We start from the raw sequence: 20,689 nt of genomic DNA on the forward strand, positions 1-20,689 counted from the left end.
TAGCTACCAGTGATGTGAAGTGGGTATCTTCAGTTAACTACAGCTGCTCCAGATACTATCTGTAACATTAGAAATAAATTACAGAGATATTGAAAACCTGTGGCATATGGGGTCTTATTGTAGACCCTTTCTTTTCTTGTCTTTTTAGGACCTTGTCATAGTGGGGAAGTCAGTTCTCACCACTATACAGGCTTATTACTCACCCTTCATAAAACTTTTAGTTATACTTGTCCAGAACTATCAGGTGTAAGAAAATAATTGTGCATGTTGGTGAAACAGCATCTGCTGTATTAGTGACAAATGCGACAAAAGTGGTGCAGCATTACAAGTCAGAAAATAGCATTATCTCTCTAGCAAAGCATAAACAGCATATTTTACCTACTTAAGCCTCTCCTTCCTCGAGATTAGTCTGTTTGAGAAAAGAGGCAAGGTTGACCTTGGAGCCAGATAACAATTCTAGACAGAAACTGCTTTTCTTTTTTCCCCGTCTCAGCTGTTAATAGAGTGGTAAGAAAAGTTGTTCCTTAAAGAATCACAACCTGATCACAAATACACCGGTCATGAGATGCTTGTTGGAGGAGAAGTGGAGAAACAAAATAATAGCCACCAGTTCAATATATCTTGGGCTATATTTATGTAGAAAATGTAATGCTAATATAAAAAAATCTTTATTACCACACACCTTGAGCAAAATGATGTCATGTTTAAAAGATGGTTCAGTAATGTGATATGTCTTCAGAAGTGCCTGATGCCCCATCCCTGGAGGTGTTTAAGGCCAGGCTAGGTGGGACCTTGGGCAATCTGATCTAGTACTTGATCTAGTGCCTGGTAACCCTGTCTGCAGCAGGGGGGTTGGAACTTGATGATCCTTGAGGTCCCTTCCAACCCAGGCTGTTCTGCAATTCATTTTATGAAATACTCTTTTTTTCAGTTCAGTAAAATACATTATGTATGTACATTGCTTGTCTGCCACATAAGGACGAGATGCAGCACTCAGCATTAAATCTACTCACCGTAGCCATTCCGTTCTATCACATTTTTGCAGAGAAGTTATTTTCTATTGATGACCAGACTAGGAATTCAGTAAGGATCTGAGTAAGTTGTGTGCTGTGTTGAAGCAATCAGATAGCTAACTTTGCTGATGGCAGGACAAGGCACTTAAAACAAGGTCTGTTTGCATTGATGCTAATAGGGACGAGCACGTGGAGCAGACCTGCTGCAGCTTCTCAGCCGTCCCTCACTAGGCGTTGAGCTTTACACTCTACATGGACAGCAAGCTTGCTCTCTCTCATCACACAAACACTTCAGTGCAATAAACCAAGGCTGGAATTTTTCGGAGGTGCTGTTGTTGCTGGAAATCTGTGTTTGGCCAGTGGACAAGTCCAGGCAATTACCCACTGCTTGTCAGAACAAGTTAGTTGTCATGGGAAAGCAGCCTCACGGAGCTGCTCTGCTGCTGCCCATCTTCACACACCATTTGCAGCATTCTTGTTCCTTAACAAACCTTTTCTCTCTTCAAAGATAATTCTGAAGTGTCACTGTGGGCAAATAAACCTGACAATGAGAAAAGGGAGACAGACTGATAACCAATCAGTGCTGACTGAAGCGTGGCCACTAATGAGCATCCACCCCAATGACATGCTCCTGAATAGCCTCATGTTCAAAATTAGAGTGAGAGGGGACAGGAACGTAGCTCACACTGCTCATTTCTCTAGGGAAGTAAAATTTCCCCCTAGTTTCCTAAATATCAGCAAAAAAAAAAGGGGCCAAAGTGAGCACTGCTAATCAAATCATCACCCAAAGGCACGGTTGCGTTTTAGCCAGGCACGACACTGTTATCTCCCTGAACGCACCAGGGCTGCTAGCAGGACCCTCTGCCTTTATTAAGACGGAAAAGGCGGCAGAGCGAAGCCTTCTACAACAGCCTTTCCCTCAGCGCCGCTCCTGCCGCCCCGCGACCCCGGCGCCCCGACAGCCCTGCTCCTGGGGCACCGCCTGAGGGCTGCGCGCGACGCGGCCGTTGCCCCGCGGCCGTTAGGGGGCGCTGGACGGGGGGGGCCGCGCGGCCAAGATGGCGGCGTGGGGCGCGGAGCTTGCTGCGGCCTCGTAAGGCCCGCGTTCCTCCGGGCCGGGCGGCGAAGCGGGCGCGGCTGGCGGTGCGTGGGGCCTCGGTTAGCTAGCCGCGGGAGCCGGGACGCCGTTCGGGCGGCCGCCTCAGGGCGGGACGGAGGGGGGCGGGTAGGGAAGGTCGGAGCGCGGCCTAGGCGAGCGGCGCGGCTTCCGCCCGCAGGCCTCGGAGAGCGGGGCCAGCGGGGGGCGGCCTTCCGCTGCGCCGTGCCGTGAGTCAGCGGCGCTCCACCGCCCTGCGGTGACTCGGCAGCGCCGCGCCGGGTCATGCTCGGACATGTCGGGCCGTGGCGGCCGTAGCCAAGCCCCGACTTGCCTCCTGGCAGCGCTATATAAGGGCGGCCCGGCCCGCATGGCCCGGCTGTCCCGAGCCCGGGGTGCAGCGCTGTGCGGTCGTGACGTATCGTGACGTGACGCTGCGTCTGTTGTCCCCTCGACTGCAGGCAAACGTGCAATACCGAGATGACCTCCCTGACGGACGGCTCTCCTGTCAGCGCCTCGGAACAGGAGGCTCTGGTCAGTGCTCGCGGGTGGCGGTGCGGGGACACGGGCGCATTTCGGTCCCGTCTGTGAGAGCGGGGCAGAGCGGAGCAGAACCGAACCGCCCGCGTGTGGGGGGCCGGGGAGCCGGGCGCTGTTTCCCGGAGCTCTGTGGCGGGCAGGCTGCTTGCTTGGGAGGATTGGGCGAGCTGAATACGAGTTTCCTGGCGAAGCGGTTCAAAGCGGGTAATGAGCTCTGGATGATGGGTGTCGTTCGGGGTGTGGGAAAGCCATCGAGGCGCAACTGAGGGTTTTAAATTTGGCGTTTTCGCTTTCGGTTACGCCAGGCTTTGTAAGGAAGCGTTAGTCCGAGCCCCCAGCAATGCGCGGCGCTGCCCAGGAGGGCTGCAGCGGGGTGATGCCGGCTGTGCGCTCCCCACGTGGGGGGCTTCTCTGCTTATATAGCAGGCTCTTATATGGATCCAGAGGCGTTTACACTCCCGCACGTTTTCTTTCCTCGCCCCATAAGTTAGTGTGAGCTTCCTCTGTGAAGCTGCCGTGTCCTGCGTGCTCCAAGGAGCTGAAGCTTTTAGAATGGGAGTGAGTAGGCACACGGTGTAGTCTGCAGGGTTTTCTATGCATGATTCTTGCAGCTGATCTCTTGCTAACGCACTAATGCTTGGTGTTAATTGTAGCAAATGTTTGAAATGGAATATAGGGAAGCTTCCCTTGTTCCTTGTCTCATGTTGTATTGGGGGAATATTTTAGGATAACTAAAATTAGCCTGGACACAGAATCGTTGTGCTGTTGTTAAAGTGGCAGTGCTGTTAAAGTGGCAGCGCCCAGGGACTTCAGCCGTTTTCATGCAGGCACCATGCTTGCAGTTGTGGCTCCCCTGCAGCTGGTTCTCATCCCCTACATTGTGCTGGCACAGCTGTTTGGAGGACAGCACCATGAATGGGATCAGCCGGAGGGAAAAAGGGGAGGGGGAAGAATCACTTGGGAGCGTTTTCTCCCTTTGCTCCAGGAATTGTTCACAGATTGGCTGTGGAGAGAAATGCTGGCCCAGCCTGTGGGAGGGCATTGTGGGTGTAGGAGTGACTGAAATCCTACAATGGGAAGGACGAGGTCTGTCTGCCTGTCCCTGGTGATGAGATTCAGGGGCAGAGCTGGCTGCCACGGGTGAAACCACAGCCTCATACAGTGTCATGGGAACCTGATCTTTGCTTTGTCTCTTGCACTCTGAACCTGAGAGTCATAGAGGTCTTAAGTTTAACTTTGCAGAGCCAAAGCCTTGGATAGGTTATCGTGTACCGTGTGTCTTTTATGTCAGGTTGATGTAGAAGAGGGAAACCAATCTGTGTTGATCTGTAGAGCTGTTCAGTGAATAATTGCTGCATGCTGTTCTGTTTTCATCTCCACACAGGTTAAACCAAAGCCACTGTTGTTGAAGCTGTTGAAGTTAGCTGGTGCAGAAAAAGACACTTTTACTATGAAGGAGGTGAGAACTTTTAATTAATAAAGGTAGATTGCAGTAAATACAGGGAGATTGTTTTTCTGGTTTGACTGTGGGGAGGCAGTGAGGTTCACAAACAGTGTTGAAACAAGGTATTGGCTTGAATTTTCCTGCTCAGGTGGTAGGCAGTGTTTCCCAAGTTTCTCAACATCTACAAAAACTTCTGGCTGTCCTTAGAATAACAGACTTAGGGAACAATAGGTGAAAATGGCAGCTCTGGTGGAGTTTTGGGTAATCAGAGTAAGGGGAGCAAATCACAGTTTAATGTGTTATCTTGTATTTGATCTTCAAAGAGCAAAACCTCTGTATGTGATAATGTCTGTGGTTTGCTTTACAGGTAATATTCTATCTTGGACAATATATTATGTCTAAACAGTTATACGATGAAAAAGAGCAGCATATTGTGCACTGTGCAAATGATCTTCTTGGGGATTTATTTGGAGTAACGAGCTTTTCAGTAAAAGAACACAGGTAAAGTGGAATTCCTTTCTGAGAATCTGGTTGTGAAATAATGGAGACCGCAATTTGTACGGCCTTGTATTAATTCTTTATAGCTTGACAAATGGTAAGCTCTCCTTCCTAATTTGTCACTTGATGTGGTCTTTTTCTCTGAACTAACCTTTGTGTCTGTAATGAAGAAATCCCAAACGTTCCACACATTCGCAAGTGTTGCAGTAGCCTCAGGCAGACCATCCCAAGGTGAAAGAAAATTCTCTTCTGTAATGTAACAGCTGCAAGGGGATTGCAGAAACATTTAAGACCAGACTGCTGGCCTGATTTATGTGAGAAGCAATGTAGGCTTTGGAAGTCAACAGCAGAGAACAGTAGTATGTAATCACAGTGTGTTCTCTTAGCCACTAATAAAGCCTTGCTATGGTATTTTAACGTTTCTTTTGAGTAAATTGCTTGTCTTGCCAGACTGTGCAGATTAGTCCCATCCAAAAAGCACTGATTGAGAATTCCTCTCGTTAGAAATAAATGTTGATTTGTTAGGGGCTCTTTGTGGAAAGGATTGTGACTTTTCTGCTCTCTGACTGAGCATTTAGAAGCTAATGCTCTTTCGACTGTACTGAGATGGATAAAAGCTCTTCCTTTTCCTTTGAGTGAAACAATGCTGAAAGTGCTTCAGCACTTTACAACAACTGTATTCTACACTTGTCATAGGAATTGCCTTGCTTTTTTGGGCAACCTCCAATTATCACAGTTGGGGGGGAAAACAAAAAAAAAGGAAGAACTTCTCAGCGAAGTGTGGAATGTGTGTATGAATAAGTAAAGCTAAAGTAGCTAACCTGCATCATCTTTCTTTATCCCCATCTAAGGAGAATATATTCCATGATTTCCAGAAATCTGATAGCAATCAATCAACAAGGTAAGCTAGTTTGGGGAAATAGCAGAAGAGAAAATGTAACTCATGTCAGTGCATCTTTTGTCTGGTAATCAGATGGCATCTGCCTCTCCATAATTAGCTGCTGGTCCTTACGCACTGGTGGCTGCAGTGCTCACAGATGAAGGCAAATTAAAGCAAACAGTATTCCTTTGGGGGATTGGGAAGGTTTTATACTAAAATTTGGATAATGTTGTGGGATTTGAACCAGGTGAAGCACAAACAGGACTCGATTAAAAAGCTGCTTGCATTTCTTATGGCTAAAACTTTGTGGTGTTAAAGGTTTAATTCCAGAAATGAGCTTTGTGATCTTGTGCCAACAGTGAAGTCAGAGCAAATGCTTTCTGTTCTGTTAGTGTTCAGTTTTCATTTCCAAAATGGAGTGACGTACATTTAGAAGATAACACTGTCAACACTGAGTCCTCTGGTTTTTTGTTTTAAGGAAAAAACCATACTTAAAACATTGATAACTTTTCTGCAGCATAAAATACGTTAGCTGTAATTTCTGGCTAATATAAGTAGTGTAGCAGAAGTTAAGTAGTGGAAGCTGTTTTGTGAATGGGCTTCTAAATCCATACTACAGCACTCACTGGTTTTAATTTTTCCTAAGGGTGCACTTCCACCTGCTGGGGATGTTGTTTTAAGGGCTGTTGGTATCAGTCCTTATGATAGCAAACTTAAATTTAGACAATTTTTCTTTGAAGACAATTGATTAATTCATAGTCTACCTGGTCATAAGGATCCATAATTAACAACAGTCTGTGTTTCTTCTGTTGAATATCATTTAATTCAGTGTTCGTGTGAGATGATAGCTAGTAAAACATACTTCATAGGAATGTAAAAATATTCTGTACGTATATTCTTTCATCTGCAGAATTGCAGCTAAGGTACATTCATTGAAGGGAATTAATAACCAAATTCAGTGCTGCTTTACTGCTTTGTTTTCAGACTCTACACTGGCTGTTCCACCTGAGGACGATGCCAGATTTCGGCTTGAAAAAGAAACTGTTCTAAAGGTAACCTTTAATATTGTCTTTTATGTTCTGAGATGTAAGTTGTTACATTTCTATATTGTCAATTGTTTGGATGCAGTTAGAGTAATTCTAACCCTCGCCTCATATTCCTGTGTGGGCTTATTCTGTATTTCTGTTAATCAGGAGTCCATGCAAGAGTTAGAAGAGAAGCAGACTTCATCGAATGCAACTTCGCAGCCAACAACATCTTCTAGGAGGAGAACACACAGTGAATCTGGTACGTGCAGATTCGTGATGCAGAGCTTTGAGTGTCATGACAAGGACATCCTGTTGCCTTATTGGCCTTGAGAGATGCTAACAGTGTTTCTCTGTCTGAACCAGAGCGTTCAGTCTGGAAGAGATAGGCAATTCCTTGCACTGCTCCAGTATCACATTACAGTTTGGATTACTAGGAGGTGTTAGCGAGGTAGAAGAATTTGCCTTGTGGATCTACCCAAATTATTCACATCAGCAGGACTTTTGTGCTGTCTTCATAATGAGGGCACTTCTGTTTCTATTAATGCAGTCAGGTGCATTCCAGGTCTCTTTGTAGACAGCTGCAACACTTCACATTCTCTTTGCTCTTAAAGCAGCTCTCATTGGATTTTCATTGGTAATGGATGCAGTTGGATGTATTTAGGTACCTGACCATTCCATAAGCATTTCATGACAGTCTGGCCACATAAGCATTGTATTTGTCTCCAGTTCTTTACTGTAGTTAATTAATAATGATTAGTAAATACATCTGCAGACCATGGAGCGTTTCTTCTGATAATTAGTAAATAAGAAGTTGGTCAGCAAAAACCTGTGTAACTTTAAATTGCTCCATGGAGGTGTTGTGTGCAGTTGAACTTAAGTGCCGCCCTTTGGGATTCCTTACACGACTTTGTTTCATCACTTCCATTACATCATGAGCTGACACTTGAACTAACTGGGCAGTGATAACCTCCTGTCATTGCATAGGTGGTTTTTTTTCTTCAATTGCTTGGGAACGTTTTAAAGTTCCTTAGTTTCTGTGTAGTGTTTTTTTTTTTTTTTTCTTTCTGTGTGTGTGTGTGTCTTCAGCATAGACTTCTGTATTATTGGTCCAAGAACTGTGCTGCTTTGATAAGCGGTTTGCACTAAATTAAAAGAACATTTTAATGTTGCAACAAAATCTGATGGAGGGATGGAAAGTCACAGTTAATCATCATCACCTGTAATATTTAGGCATGACCCAGAGCACGTAAGGTCCTGTGTTGTGCTTACTTATTGTAGGTTTGATTATTAACTCTTGCCTTTGCATCCGTTTATTAGTTTGTTACAACCTTAAAAGTTCTTTTAATATAGTGTTTTTATATACACTTTTTTTCTAATTTATAGGAAATCTTCCTTTTAAACCACTGTTATTGTTAAATTGTGATGGTAGCGGCTCCCTTGGAGCCGCTTTCATAGTGTATAGCAAACTTGTGGTGGTACAGTATCAGTACAGCATGGAGCCATGGCAACTAAATGAGGACAACGATGGAGAGGAGCAACCCTTGGGCCTGGGGGCACCAAATTTGGTGGGGCTCTCAGGGCGGAAAAAGAAAAGGGGCTGAGCCAAGAAGCACCAAGGGAAAGTAAGAGAAGTCTCAAAGTATGTACAAGTGTTTTGTTCTCTTTTCTTTTACAATGAAAGATTCAAGACTTGGACACTTGTGGATTTTTTGGTGTGTTTCGCAGGGCCAGGTTGAAGTTGGACAATAGAGGGGGCGCGCAGAGGGCGTCTGTAGGGGACAGCAGGTTCTTAGTGAGGTCTGCTGAACCAAGTTGTCAGTCCTCTTGGGGAACTTTCACTCCACTGTGCATATATACTGACTTTGTAATGCTTTCTTACACATTTTTTTGTTATCAAACATTCTAAAAGTCAGTGGAGCTGAATTTTGACTTGCCTGCCCCATAAGTGCTGTCTCCCTACTGCTTATGCTGCTGTCGGTTGATGTATCAAAATGTGATGTATGTAAAAAAGCATTGCTTTTTGGCTTTCAGACTAAGCATATTTAATAAGTACAACTTGAAGTATTTTCATGCTTCAGTTTTTATATAGTACGTTAGCCTTGAAGATTTTCTTGTTTGTGTGTTGTCCAACTCATTCGCATAATGATGTATTTGAAGAATTCAGAGTAAATAGAACTACATTTAGTGCTGATACTAACTGTCAAATTGCTTGAGGTGTCTGAAACTTGAACCCAAATTGGCCTAGCATGAGGTCCTCTTCACACATTTGATCTGGGAGCAAGTTACTCATCTCCCTCCAAATTCTGGGGTGGCCTCATAAGCCCCCTGAAAACCTCTTTCTGTCCTCTGCCTGTAGAGGGGGTTAGTGCAATTACAATCCTATCTGTGTTGCTTAAAGTTAATAGTCTTATTATGAGTGTCGTGTGTGAAAAGAGGTAAAAATGCTTCCAGGTGTGCAGTTATTTTGTTTCTTATGTGTGGAGGCTGCCACTTGAAAGCTATACTGGTGGCACAAATAGGGAAAGCCAGCCCCTGAATTGCTGGTTTCAGGAATGTTTCACCTTTCATGGTGTTACTGTGTTGTCTTAAGTTAATTTCTGGTGCCTTTACAGTTCTGGATGATTTTAGTTTTCTCAAATTTCTTCTTATGTAAATTGTATTTTAAGCTGCTGTTTAAAAAAAATAAACAAAACAAACCTGCACACTGCATAGATGTTTTGGAGTAATAAAGATTCTTGAATGTGCCCAGAAGAAAATTCTTCAGATGATCTGCATAGTGACAGAAGAAAACGTCATAAGTCAGACAGCATCTCGTTGACCTTTGATGAAAGTCTCTCATGGTGTGTAGTCAGCGGGCTGTGCCGGGACAGAAGCAACAGCAGTGATTCCACAGACTCTGTTTCCATTCCTGTAAGTCAAAATACGTACTTGATTTTATTTCATTTGGTGGTACAGTTTGTAGTTACTGCAAGTGCAGATAAGCATCACTTTTGTAATTAATTTGTCTGAGTCTGAGGAAAGAGAAGTTAGGAGATGGGTGGATGGAATGGGATCTTTAATAGGTCTGTTGACAAGGCTGGAGTGAGCATTTTTAAAATACCAACATTCATCTGAATATTCATTAAAAACTAGGCAAATTCTTACTACTTGGCACAGTATGGGAGAAATGTCAGATACCTTTTGTTTTAAAATAAGTATTAGAGTGATGAAAGAGGAATTGAAATTGTAATTCTTCATAGCTATAGGCTGCTGGTAATTCCACTACAGCTTTGCTGCTGAAGACCTAAGCTGGTAGTATTCTTAGTCATATGCTGGATTCTGAATTACTGAGCGCAGACTGTATGCTAATGCTTTATTTTGCTGATGAAAAATAGAGAATTTAATGAACGTGCCAAAAGACAGCATGTGTTCTACACTTGTTAGGAGAGCCTTTGTGGAATAATAGTAGCAGTCTCCATGGTGGCCATGGGCTGACTGCTTCCTCTATTCCAGAGGCCACAGAAAGCTTTCAGCTAGCTTTGTTTAGCCAGCTGTAATCTGTTTGTCTCCTAAGTGTTGTTCCATCTAACAGCAGCTGTTCTCATGTCTTCCATAGCTACTACATTGTTTTATGTTTTATTATAATCTCATCTTAACAGTGATGGTTATGGACGTGGTCTAGTGAGATTGAATGTGTTTTCTTTTGTTTCATTCAGGATCTTGATGCCAGTTCGCTAAGTGAAAACTCTGATTGGTTTGACCACGGTTCTGTTTCAGACCAGTTTAGTGTAGAGTTTGAAGTTGAATCTATTTATTCAGAAGACTATAGCCATAATGAAGAAGGACAGGAGCTCACAGATGAAGATGATGAGGTACTTTAAATTTCCTTCCCTCAGCTCTAAAAAAAAAAAAAAAAAAGAACACTAAATGTTGAGATTCCAACAAGAAGCAACAGTAATTCTTCAGGTGTGCTACATGACAAATGGCATCCACATGTTTGATTCCAACTCACTAGTTGGGGTTGAGATTATTCTTACATAATTAATTCTAGAGGCATTCATTTTGAACTGTTGGACTTTTGACAACACTTCATAGTGAATGGAAACTTTCCTCGTAATGGTTTGCTAAAGAATTCTTGCTTCAGTGAATACATACGTTTCATAGAGGCATGCTTAAATAAAGTTTTAGAAATTTTCTTTAGGAGGCTTGAAGGCAGTGCTATAGGTGTTGTCATCATTTTTGAGAGATCTGGATACCTGGACTGTCACGAGGGAAGCAGGAAAATATATTTTTTTTCCTGTGTTAGTTTTCTTTTACTTAAGAGCTGAATTGGCTCATGGCAAGATCAGGTAAGTACCAAAGGCAGAATCAGACAGGGGCATACATAAGCATGATTCCTGGGAGAGAAGGAATGGGACTGGCTGTAGTGATTTACAGTGAGTTAGAGTGCTGTGGAGAGAAAAGACTGGTTTGCTTTGGAGGAGGAAAGGACTGAGGTGGTCCCTGCTCCCAAGAGCAGTCAGTAGTGACCGTTACAGGAAGCTGGTGGTTGGAAGGAGCCTCTATAGATGACCCTGTCCAATCCTCCTGTTCAGGCAGAGCCACCTAGAGCTGCTTACCCACACGGCTTTTGAAGGCTTCCAAGGAGAAGGCTCCGTAGCCTTTCTGGGCAGCCAGTGTCTGTGTTCAGTCAGTCACCTGTGCTCCAGTTGGTACTCATGGCTGGGCAAAAAAAAACCAAAACAAGCCAAAACAACTTGGTTTAGTCATCTTCATGTCTTCCCTTTAGGTATTTTTGTACATGAATGAGTCTGTCCCCACCCTGGGCCCCTTTTACACCAGGATGAGCTGCCCCAGCTCCATGTCTCTCTTGTACTGGAGCCCAGAGTGGATACAGTACTCCAGGTGTGGCCCTACCAGCAATGAGTAGAACCACTTCTTTAGGAGTGGTTCTTCCTGTCTGGATGCTCTACATTTTTCTTCGTTCCTAATGTGAAAGATTCTTCCTCATCCCCCAACTAGTCATCAAATTTTGTGGAAGTACTTTATAATTGAGAGTATGTGCATCGTTTCTTGTTACTGCATTTTATTAAAAGTAGTCTATCAGAAACCAGATTTTTAGTTGAATACTAAGTGTCAGTTACATCAGTGCTTTTGTATTTTTAATAGGTGTATCAGCTGACTATTTATCAAGATGAAGACAGTGATTCTGATTCATTCAATGAAGATCCAGAGATTTCTCTAGCTGTGAGTAAAATCTTGACTGGCAAAGCATCATCAGTTGGGTGAACTAACAGTAGGTGGAGGCATGTAGATGAATCCAAAACATGGATGTTGTGAAAAATGTTTTTAGTAAGTTTCCTGGTGCATTAAGAAAAACACTAATTTACAGTTTCTGTGTCTTAGAGGGGGGAAATTATTTTGAGCCTAGATCTGCCTTATACAAAACGGAAAAACAAAGAAAGGGGAAAAAAAATCATGAAGTCATAATATATTATAAAAATGCTGTTCCTTTAAGTCATAATGTCTAGTTTTATTGTCCAGCCTGAGAGCCAATCTGTAGCACGGAGATGTGAGTACACACCTGTTTGCAGAACAGTACTGTAAACTGATTAGATGGCTTTTAAGTTTTGTCAGAAGGTTCCTGTAGTGGGGGAGGAAGTTCAGGATTTTGGAGCAAATTGTACAGGCATGAAAAAAATACCTGCTGTAATTTAAAAGCGTCTTCATTTTGTTGCTCTTCATAGTTGAAGTTTGAAGAATGCTGTTTTGAAGAATTACCTGAAATGTTTGTTCTTTAATGGTCTGTAGACTGGGGGACTTAGCTTGCCCTGTGTTTTACAGATAGCAATCTGAAAATGTAGCACTGCTTGTGTGTGGAAGAACACCTGTACTCCGTTTTTAGGGATTAGGCTGTTAAGCTTTTGATGTTGCTGATGCTATTCAGAGCTCAAAGCAGAGAGCGTTTCAGGTGTGCCAAATAAGAAGCTTTTTAATTTTTTCCCCTTCTGCGTATTGATTCTAAGGAGGTGTTTGCCCTTACAAGCAGGGCGTGTCTTTAGTGAGGTGGTGGCTTATTTTTGGAATGGTGTGGAGGAAGCTCTGAGATGCAGTGATGCAACTCCTCTTTAATGGCTGGTGTTTGGTGCTGGACACAGCGACGCCCGGCTGTGTCAGAGTGCCCTCATCTGGCCGTTCTGCACACCAGCAGCTCAGCATCCCAGCTCAGCGTCCCTTCAGTCTCCACCGTTTTCCAGTTGCTGAAACTCATGGGATCAACGGCCATTTTGCCAGAAAGAGGTTTCTCAAATTTTGGTTAAGAAACAGTAAGCCAGTGTTATTACACTTCTATTTTGTAAACCTACTGTAAGAGGGAAGAAAATAGGAAGTCGTATAACAGTGAGGCTGTTTTAATCCAGGACCATAAAGCAGAGTTGGACACTGACTGGAATTCTTACACAAAATTGTTGATAGCTCCAAACCGCTATTATTTTAGCAGCAATGAATTCTTAATGATCTCTGAATACTTCAGTAATGAGCATTCTAAGTGGCTAAAACTGTTTCATCCTTTAATTTACTAAAGGACTACTGGAAGTGCCCTGAATGCAGTGAAATGAATCCTCCGCTTCCACGCCATTGCCACAGATGTTGGGCCCTCCGTGAGGACTGGCTTCCTGATGAGAAGAGCGATAAACTGGTGAAGAGCAAATTAGAAGGCTCTTTCCACCTGGAATCTGACGAAGGTTTTGATGTTCCTGACTGTAAGAAAGTGAAAACGGATGAAGATAAAGAACCAGCTGTGGAGGAGAATGAAGATAAAGCAGTACAGATATCTGAGTCCCAGGAAAGTGAAGATTATTCTCAGCCATCTACATCTAGTAGCGTGTTTTGCAGCAGCCAGGAGGACTTCAAGGAACCTGAGAAGAAAGAAATGAAAGACAAAGAGGAAGGTACAGAGACCAGTCTGCCTGTTAGCAGCATAGAGCCCTGTGTCATATGCCAAAGCAGGCCAAAAAATGGCTGCATAGTACATGGCAAAACAGGACATCTCATGTCATGTTTTACGTGTGCAAGAAAACTGAAGAAGAGGAACAAGCCCTGCCCAGTGTGCAGGCAGCCCATCCAAATGATTGTACTAACTTATTTTGGCTAGGGTGATGGAAAGCAACAAAAGGAACTCATAAACTGGTACAGCAAATAAGAGAGTAAGAAATTATTTTTATATGCTTATTGCAGATGAATATTTTGGGTGTCTTTATGTTTGTTATGAAAAGTCATTGCTGAAGTAAATGCACTGGAGTTGTAAAGTTTAGCCTGATATTTGCTAGTTAATTTAACGTTGAACATTTTATATCTGTCTCAGTAGAAGTAACCAATTCCTGTTGGTCAGTGTTTGACTTTCCAGGTGTTTTACTGTGCATAAAAGTCAGTAACGTCTCTATTATGATATTGACTACAAATATTGCAAGCCCCTGTTCAGCGATGATCAGAAGAGGGACATTTTGAAGAGTTCATTTAAAATCAGTTAAGAAGAAAGAAGATTACATTCCACAATCTGTTGCCTAGCGAAAGCACCAGGCAGAATCAGAACCATCTGAGTAAGTCAATAAAAGAACAAAATAGAGCCTTGTTTCCCTCACTCCCGAAAAATTAAATCGCTTTGAGAAGGAGATTTTTTGGATGCTTGTTGGGAAACCAGGGAAGCTGTGGTAGAAAGTAACATTCAAGGTTTTGGAAATTGAAGAGGGTACGGTGTGTTTTGTTTCTGTAGTGTACTTTGTGAACTTCAGGGCTGTCTGAGTGCTCTGTGAGAAGTCACTGAGCAGTTACAGTCTTACGGTTACCTCTTAAATGTCCTGAGAAAGAGACTTTGGACTCATGGTGTGGATGTGGTGGTCTGTACTGTCCTCGTCATTTTAGCAGAGTGTGAAAGATGTGAACTGGAGAGAAAAATGAGGAACTTAGCTAAAAAGTAAGGCAAAGCACCAACAATAGGGGATGTTTATAGCTTGGTGTTGTTTTTTTTTTCTGCACTTGCTTAAAAATAGTAAGAAAAAAGTCCACCTCCACCTGCAGAGAGAGAGAAGCTCTGTCATTCTGCTGTGCTCAGATTGTTAAGTTCAGCAGCCTTTCTAACTTTTGCCATTGTCTTTTTTTGTGTATCACAAGAATTTTGAAAACCTGCTGCAAAGTTTTTGGCCAGATAAGAGTTTGTCTCAGTTGGATCCGTCCTTCTTTTAGCTCTTGCGTCCTCAGCGTACTTCCACAAAACCCTCGTGAAATGTATCAGTTTCTTTATGAAGAAGTCTGCTAATTGACTTTGGTCTGTGATGCATTCAAAGGAGATAACATGAGTGCATCTCTGTAAGCTGAAGTGTCTAAAAATGTAGTTAGATTTCTCATCTGATCTGATCTTCAGATGAAGAATTCCTGCACAAGTGGCTTCTGTCTCTTCCTGTGGATGACCCTAAGAGGATTTGGGTGTTCTCAGCTTGTTAATCTGACAGGTAGTTAAAGTTCAGCTGTCCTGCAGGGGCCTACAAATAGTCTTGGAGTCAGGAGAGCTCCAAGAATGGAGATGAGATCTAAATGCAGAAGTTGTGCTGTGTTTTACCATCTCACAACCCTCAGAGAAGTGGCTTCCTTACCTTCGTGGTGCCAGTCCAAAACTGCCTCTGTGCACAAAGGCCTGTGGTGTTAAAATTACTTCCACATCAAAAACCTGAAATATTTATTCCACTATAAGTACCTGGAAACCAGGACTGGAAGCACCAGGAATACAGGGAAGTACCTGCGAATTTTCCTAGTTACTTCCTTGTGGGAAATAAAAAGTGTACAGCAGAAACTTGGTAAACACGTGTGACTGCAAAGAAATTCCCAAATTACCTGAGTCAGTGATGTTTGTACAGTTGAGCTGACTGCTGAAAGCTACTGCTGAAGGATAGCAATAGCTCTGAAGCTTCACCGTTTTTCCTTTTAACTAAACAAAACAGAGAACTCAGTTGTGTGTTTCTTCAAAGAAAGAATTGCTTTACGTGCAGATCCTGACTCCATTCATACTGCTTCCTCTTCGTTTCTCTGCATTTGTATTTACTAAATTGAAGCACAGTGAAGCTTACAGAGACTGTTCAGTGCTGCTGCAGGTCAGAACTGATCAGCAGTCCGATTGGTCTGCAGTGTGCAGCTGGCAGAGAATTCCCAACTTGTGTAGTTGGGAGAAGCACTGATGAAATGGGGAGTGTACTTGAGAGACACTGCAATGGACGAATAGTTCATGTCTTTTTCAGTTGGATACCTTCTCTGCAGTCAGTGTGATTGCTGCAGAACCCCAGCTGTGGGAAGCAGCTGCCACTAACCCAGTTCCTGCTGGGACAAATTGTGCTGTTCTGCTCTGGGCATTCTCTTCCAGCTCCCTTGTGTGATCTCCATATTGGGAAAAAAAAAAAAGAAATCAGCTCTTAATAATGCCTGAGTAGTCACAGCAATGATGTTGGTGTTTGCAAGCACTCAGCTTTGGGATTTTCCTTCAGAAACAGTTCCGTCTCATTTTCTATTAAACCTGTGTTGGCAGAAGGTAAAATGGGAGCATACAGCACAGCTGACTTCTCCATTTGTGATCTAAAGTTTTACTTCTTTAGCACATATTCTTTTGTGGAGAGCAGCCGTGGAAACACTCGCTGCTCCACGCAGTACCAAGGAGATTCAGGTAATTCAGGGGCCTGCATCCTTGGCCATATTGCTCTCTCAGAGTAAATTTTGATTTTGAATTCTGTTTTCTGGCTTAATGTTATTTTTAACAGCCGGGAAGGTTGGCTGTTTGTTTGTTCTTGTCTTTTCCTTTCTTTTTTAAAAGCGTGCCTTACAAATAAGGGAGCGGAGTGGTGGGGTATTGGCAACTGTCTCATTTCCCACTGGAGCAGCTGCTGGGGACGCGCACAGTGCAGGGCAGACCAAGACCCAACTGAGAGCAACGTTTGGTCGGATGTGCTGGAACCTTTGGGTTGGTCACCATGCGGTCACCCTGCGCTGCGCTGACTGTGAGCTGTTGGCTGCTCTCCTCTTTGTGGCAGACAGCCTTTGCCCTTCCTCCTGTAAGGGTGCAAAAGTTGGCGACGTTGTAGCATGAAAGTGGACTCTTGTTGTTACTTGGTGAGGTCTTTGAGATCGTTATTTAATATTGTACGCATTGTAATCATTAATTTATTGCAGTTTGTAAATATTCTTGTGCTTATAGTTAGTGTTGTGAGCTTTAATTTATTGGATTGGTCTGTTGGTACCTGTACAGATAAACACACGTGCTTGGTAAGTCACAGCTACAAGAGGGATATTTAAGGAATTGTAGCATTAAAACAGAGATGCAGACTACATTCAGGTGGAGAGATGGAAGACGCATGCCTTTGTTTTCATTTTTCCTTCCCTTAAAACCATCTTGGTGTTGAAACTGTAAAATGCTTACTGAATAGAGATGAAAGCTAATGCGACATGAACACGGGGAAACTGCTTGGGTGGTGGTTTCTGTAGGAATGCTTCTGTCTCCCACTGCAGCCACACACTGCTCTGTTAACATCGGAGGGCAGGTCTGCAAGGTGGCCAGAACTGATCAGTGGGAGGCATCGTATTGAATATCTGTGTTAGGAGTGATTGCCCTCACCCTTATGAAGGTGACCAAGGGAGATGGGGGAACCAACAGAACAGAGGAGGGCCCAGTTCCGGTCACTGTCTCTGAGCTTCAAGTAAGCAGTAATTGGGTACAACTGCTGCAAGAACTCACCATTGTTTTGTGGTGTTGTTTTTTTTTTTTTAATTAAGTGCAAGAAAACCACTTTTGGATTAAAGGCTTCATTCCCTTTAGCCAAGAAAGCTAAGTGTGGAGTGAAATACTCGAAGCAGCTTCTAACAGAAGTCTGTTGCCTTTCTGTTAGAAGTGTGTGGGAATGAAGCAGGTAACTGGGTTGCTGGTGGTAGCGAGTGTTTGTGCTGCAAAGGTTGGTTTTGTAGAGCAGCTCCTATGGAGCACTGTCTGTTTGTGGCACTGAGCAGTGTGATCTCTGCCACGCTGAGGCTCTGGCTGTAGCTTCAGTGAGGAGGCTGATTTACAGAGGGTAAGGATGTTACAAAGGGTAACTGGTGATGTGTTGCATTTATTTCTAACAGCCTGGTACATCGTTGTCACGGAGTTCCAATTCCCATGTGTTTGTTTAGATGTCACTCTGAAATTTCTGTATGGATGGAAGGACTTAAGGCTCTTTTCCCCTACAAGACCAACATGAGGACAAAAAGAAATTCCTCATTCTTAAAGAAAGCACAAACAAGAATAATTTTCAGTAAACTGTGATCATACAGGAGGGAGAGTAGGAAATTATTAGAAGCATGAATAATGAAACAACAAAATGAGGTGAATAAATAAATGAGGATTGGGTTGAAACATACTTTCTCATCTTAACCAGAAGTTGTGTTGTGTTTATCCCAGGCAGAGGAGATGCTTTGCTGTGCAACACAGCCTAAAGGGGAGGGCAGTTGATGCTGTGCTATGTGGCAGTAGAAAAGAGCTTTGAGCACATGCACTTGTAATGACTTGCAGGGTGGCACAGCTCCTGCCTGCCTCCAGCTCTGCTCACTGCCTTTGTTACTCACAGTGCAGGCAGAGGTGCATGGGGGCTCTTGGAATATTTAAGGGTTGCATCTTGCAGTGTTGCTTCCAACTAACGTATGCTTGCTTACCACAGGTGCACTGAAAAAGAGAACGTCTTTCTGTCGCATATATTGTATGTGTAGAAGTTGTTGACACTTTAGGAAGTGTTGTCTCCTCTGTTTCACTAGATGTTGCTTTCAGGGGGCAGTTCTTGTTTTTGAGCTAAATTAATGGCAGTCACCACCCTGATGCCATAACACCTAAAATATCAAATGGCATTTCCCAAAGCGGAGTCTTACTTTGTTGTCTGACTCTGCAGAGCTGAAATCATTATTAAATAGACAGCTGAGTGTGAGATTACAAACTATGCAATTTTGCCACTCCTGTAGGCTGCCCCCATGACTTACTGGGTGTACTTCTGTCGATCATTCAGTGAGATACAGCTCTCCGCTCGTTGCACAGAGTATAGTTACATTGACGAGAAGAATTTCCAACATGTACTACATTGTGTTTCAAGTTTTTCCTTTTCTGGTGAAACTGAACATTTTATCTGTTTAAAAGCTTTAAATAAAGATGTTTATATCCTCCTCAGTGCTCTTTTCGTGTTTCTGATTTGATGTTTTTTAAGTGCTGCTTGATTTTTATGCATCTCTGTAATTGTAGAACAGCAGTGCAGGTTCCTGGGCTGGGTAGTACAGTCTACTCCTGCATCACGTTTTGAGGAGATGGTAGACTTCAGCACACTCCTGTTCCTCGTACCATAAGTGACAAAATCAGAAGCAAGGCTGTGCACTGGTACTGTCCTCTGACTTACAAATGCTCTGCAACTTCTAAAAGTAGACAACCCAAGAGGTATGGCAAACAAGGGCACTGACAGTCTGCTGTCATACATACACCCATGTCAATCTGAATCTGCACTGGGGTTTCTGTAGCAATGTGCACTTACAGCCATATTGCAGTATCTTAATGGGAGAGATAAGAGTGCAGGTTACTTACAGTGGTGTGTTTACAGTGCTGTACTTGCATCAGTGGACAGCTGTGTTCCTGCCAATCTCATTGACTGTACAGGAAAATACAGGCATCTCCAAATAGAATCTCTTGTAACTACTTGAATTGCTTAAGAAAAGGGCAGATAAAGTTTTAAAATAAACACATGAAGTGAGACTAACGAGCCTGATAAACGATGAACAGCTTCAAAGCAGCCTGGAAATTATTTGCAGCTGCTGAAGCAAAAGGAATCTGTGAGTGGTGCACGCAGAGAGCACTGTGCCATGCTGGTAGCACAGCCCTCAGTGCCTGTGCTCAAGGCTTGCTCCTGGCAGAGCTGAACCTTCCAGCTACTGCTGTATGGCATACAGGGGCTGAGGAGCAAGGGAACAGGGCGGTGAAACGTGCTCTTAACTAAACAAACCAAATCACAGCTGATGCTGTTACTGCAACCATTCATACTGAAGCATTTGGAATTATAGTTCGTTCCAGTTTAAAAAAAAAAATTGTTCTACAATTGTAGAAGACTACTTCTGTATGTTTTTCAGAGACTTTAGGCAGAACTGTTGAAACCAGTGTTCCCTCTGAGCTCTGCCTGGTGGCACAGGCTGGCACCAAGCCTTCAGCACACAGCCTTTTGGCACATACCTCCCACTGCTTCCTCTCTGCATCCTTTCTTAGAACGGGTGTTACTGATGTTATTTCAGTCCTGATCAGTCTCATTTGTCTAGACAGGAAAGAGCACAGTTAAAAGTGTCATTCTTCATTTATAGAAGTGGCTTTATTATGAGAAATTAGGATGGATCTAATTGCTTACACGTGTGTGGGCACACAAACTGCTGGTCCAACAGAGCACCACTGGGAAACATTTGCAGCACAATCCCAAACTGTTTTTGAACCTCTGGCAAGTTCTTTAAAGTGTGTCTGTAACACTGCAGCAAACATCCACAGCTATGATCTCCATAGGCTGTACAGTATTTCTTTGAAGTATCATTGTAGAAAAGGGACAGTCTAATTAAAGTATAACATTTGATTGTCAAGGCAGTATTTTACAAAATGCAATAAACGTGATTATAAACCAAATTCTCAGCTTTACAGAAACATTCTCTTGCACACAATCTTTGTTTCAGAAGCCATATTTGTGCAGGAGGCTTTTGCCACGTCACGTAATTCCCGACTTCATTTGAAAATGGAAATTGCAACCATCACTAAAACCAAGATATGTAGAGTTGGTTTCACTGCAGCTGACGAGCGTTCGAGCTCCTGGTACAGAGGGGCTCTGGGGCACGAAGCAGGTCTCGGTTTGACAGAGACCTCTGGGAATGAGAAGTCTTGTTTCAGAGCGCTGAAGTTAGCGGTGTTGTCAGGTATGTCCACTGTCTTCAGCATCGATTTAAACCCTGGTACCGTAGCCTGGGAACGAGCACAAAAGATTTCGTGTTTTAAACACAGAGTTCCACTTTAAACTTGTTTACAGTTTCAGGGTATAGGAAAAATGTTCTAAACGTAAGTTGATCTAAACAAGAGGAAACAACAAAAGCTGAGCTTGGAATGTTAACAGAACACTTTTTTTTTCTTCTCTCCCCACAGTT

General features: G+C 43.2%; 2 protein-coding genes across 4 annotated transcripts in view; one reads left to right on the top strand and one right to left on the bottom strand.

The window, feature by feature from the left end:
- The first annotated feature begins 2,520 nt into the window (after positions 1–2,520).
- Positions 2,521–20,294, top strand: MDM2 (MDM2 proto-oncogene). Of its 3 annotated transcripts, XR_006179193.1 has the most exons (11): positions 2,522–2,643; positions 4,034–4,108; positions 4,461–4,594; positions 5,443–5,492; positions 6,456–6,523; positions 6,665–6,758; positions 9,249–9,409; positions 10,195–10,350; positions 11,648–11,725; positions 13,062–14,076; positions 20,228–20,294. XR_006179193.1 is itself a non-coding variant. In XM_042872369.1 (10 exons), the coding sequence occupies exons 1-10, from the start codon at positions 2,590–2,592 to the stop codon at positions 13,629–13,631; spliced, it is 1,437 nt and encodes a 478-aa protein (XP_042728303.1). In that variant the 5' UTR covers positions 2,521–2,589; the 3' UTR covers positions 13,632–14,102. The 3 variants fall into 3 exon arrangements, 2 of the variants coding, with proteins under 2 accessions (XP_042728303.1, XP_042728301.1); XM_042872369.1 differs by lacking the exon at positions 20,228–20,294 and having other exon boundaries at positions 2,521–2,643; positions 9,252–9,409; positions 13,062–14,102; XM_042872367.1 differs by lacking the exon at positions 20,228–20,294 and having other exon boundaries at positions 13,062–14,102.
- CPM (carboxypeptidase M) overlaps positions 19,845–20,689 on the bottom strand; it is a 32,574-nt gene continuing 31,729 nt past the window's right edge. The window contains exon 9 of the mRNA XM_042872370.1: positions 19,845–20,510. Within this exon, the coding sequence (XP_042728304.1) occupies positions 20,277–20,510 (234 nt within the window). The 3' untranslated portion in view covers positions 19,845–20,276. The remainder of the gene's footprint in view (positions 20,511–20,689) is intronic.

This window comes from Lagopus leucura, unplaced genomic scaffold, assembly GCF_019238085.1.
Source record: "Lagopus leucura isolate 7727_CA_CO unplaced genomic scaffold, USGS_WTPT01 Super-Scaffold_100008, whole genome shotgun sequence".
Classification (NCBI taxonomy): domain Eukaryota; kingdom Metazoa; phylum Chordata; class Aves; order Galliformes; family Phasianidae; genus Lagopus; species Lagopus leucura.

Bases quoted from the DNA above. Each gene is read 5' to 3' on its own strand.
- MDM2 (XM_042872367.1), top strand. From the start codon at position 2,590: ATGACCTCCCTGACGGACGGCTCTCCTGTCAGCGCCTCGGAACAGGAG. The intron at 4,109-4,460 runs GTGAGAACTTTT...TTTGCTTTACAG, and splicing joins ACACTTTTACTATGAAGGAG to GTAATATTCTATCTTGGACA. The intron at 11,726-13,061 runs GTGAGTAAAATC...AATTTACTAAAG, and splicing joins ATCCAGAGATTTCTCTAGCT to GACTACTGGAAGTGCCCTGA.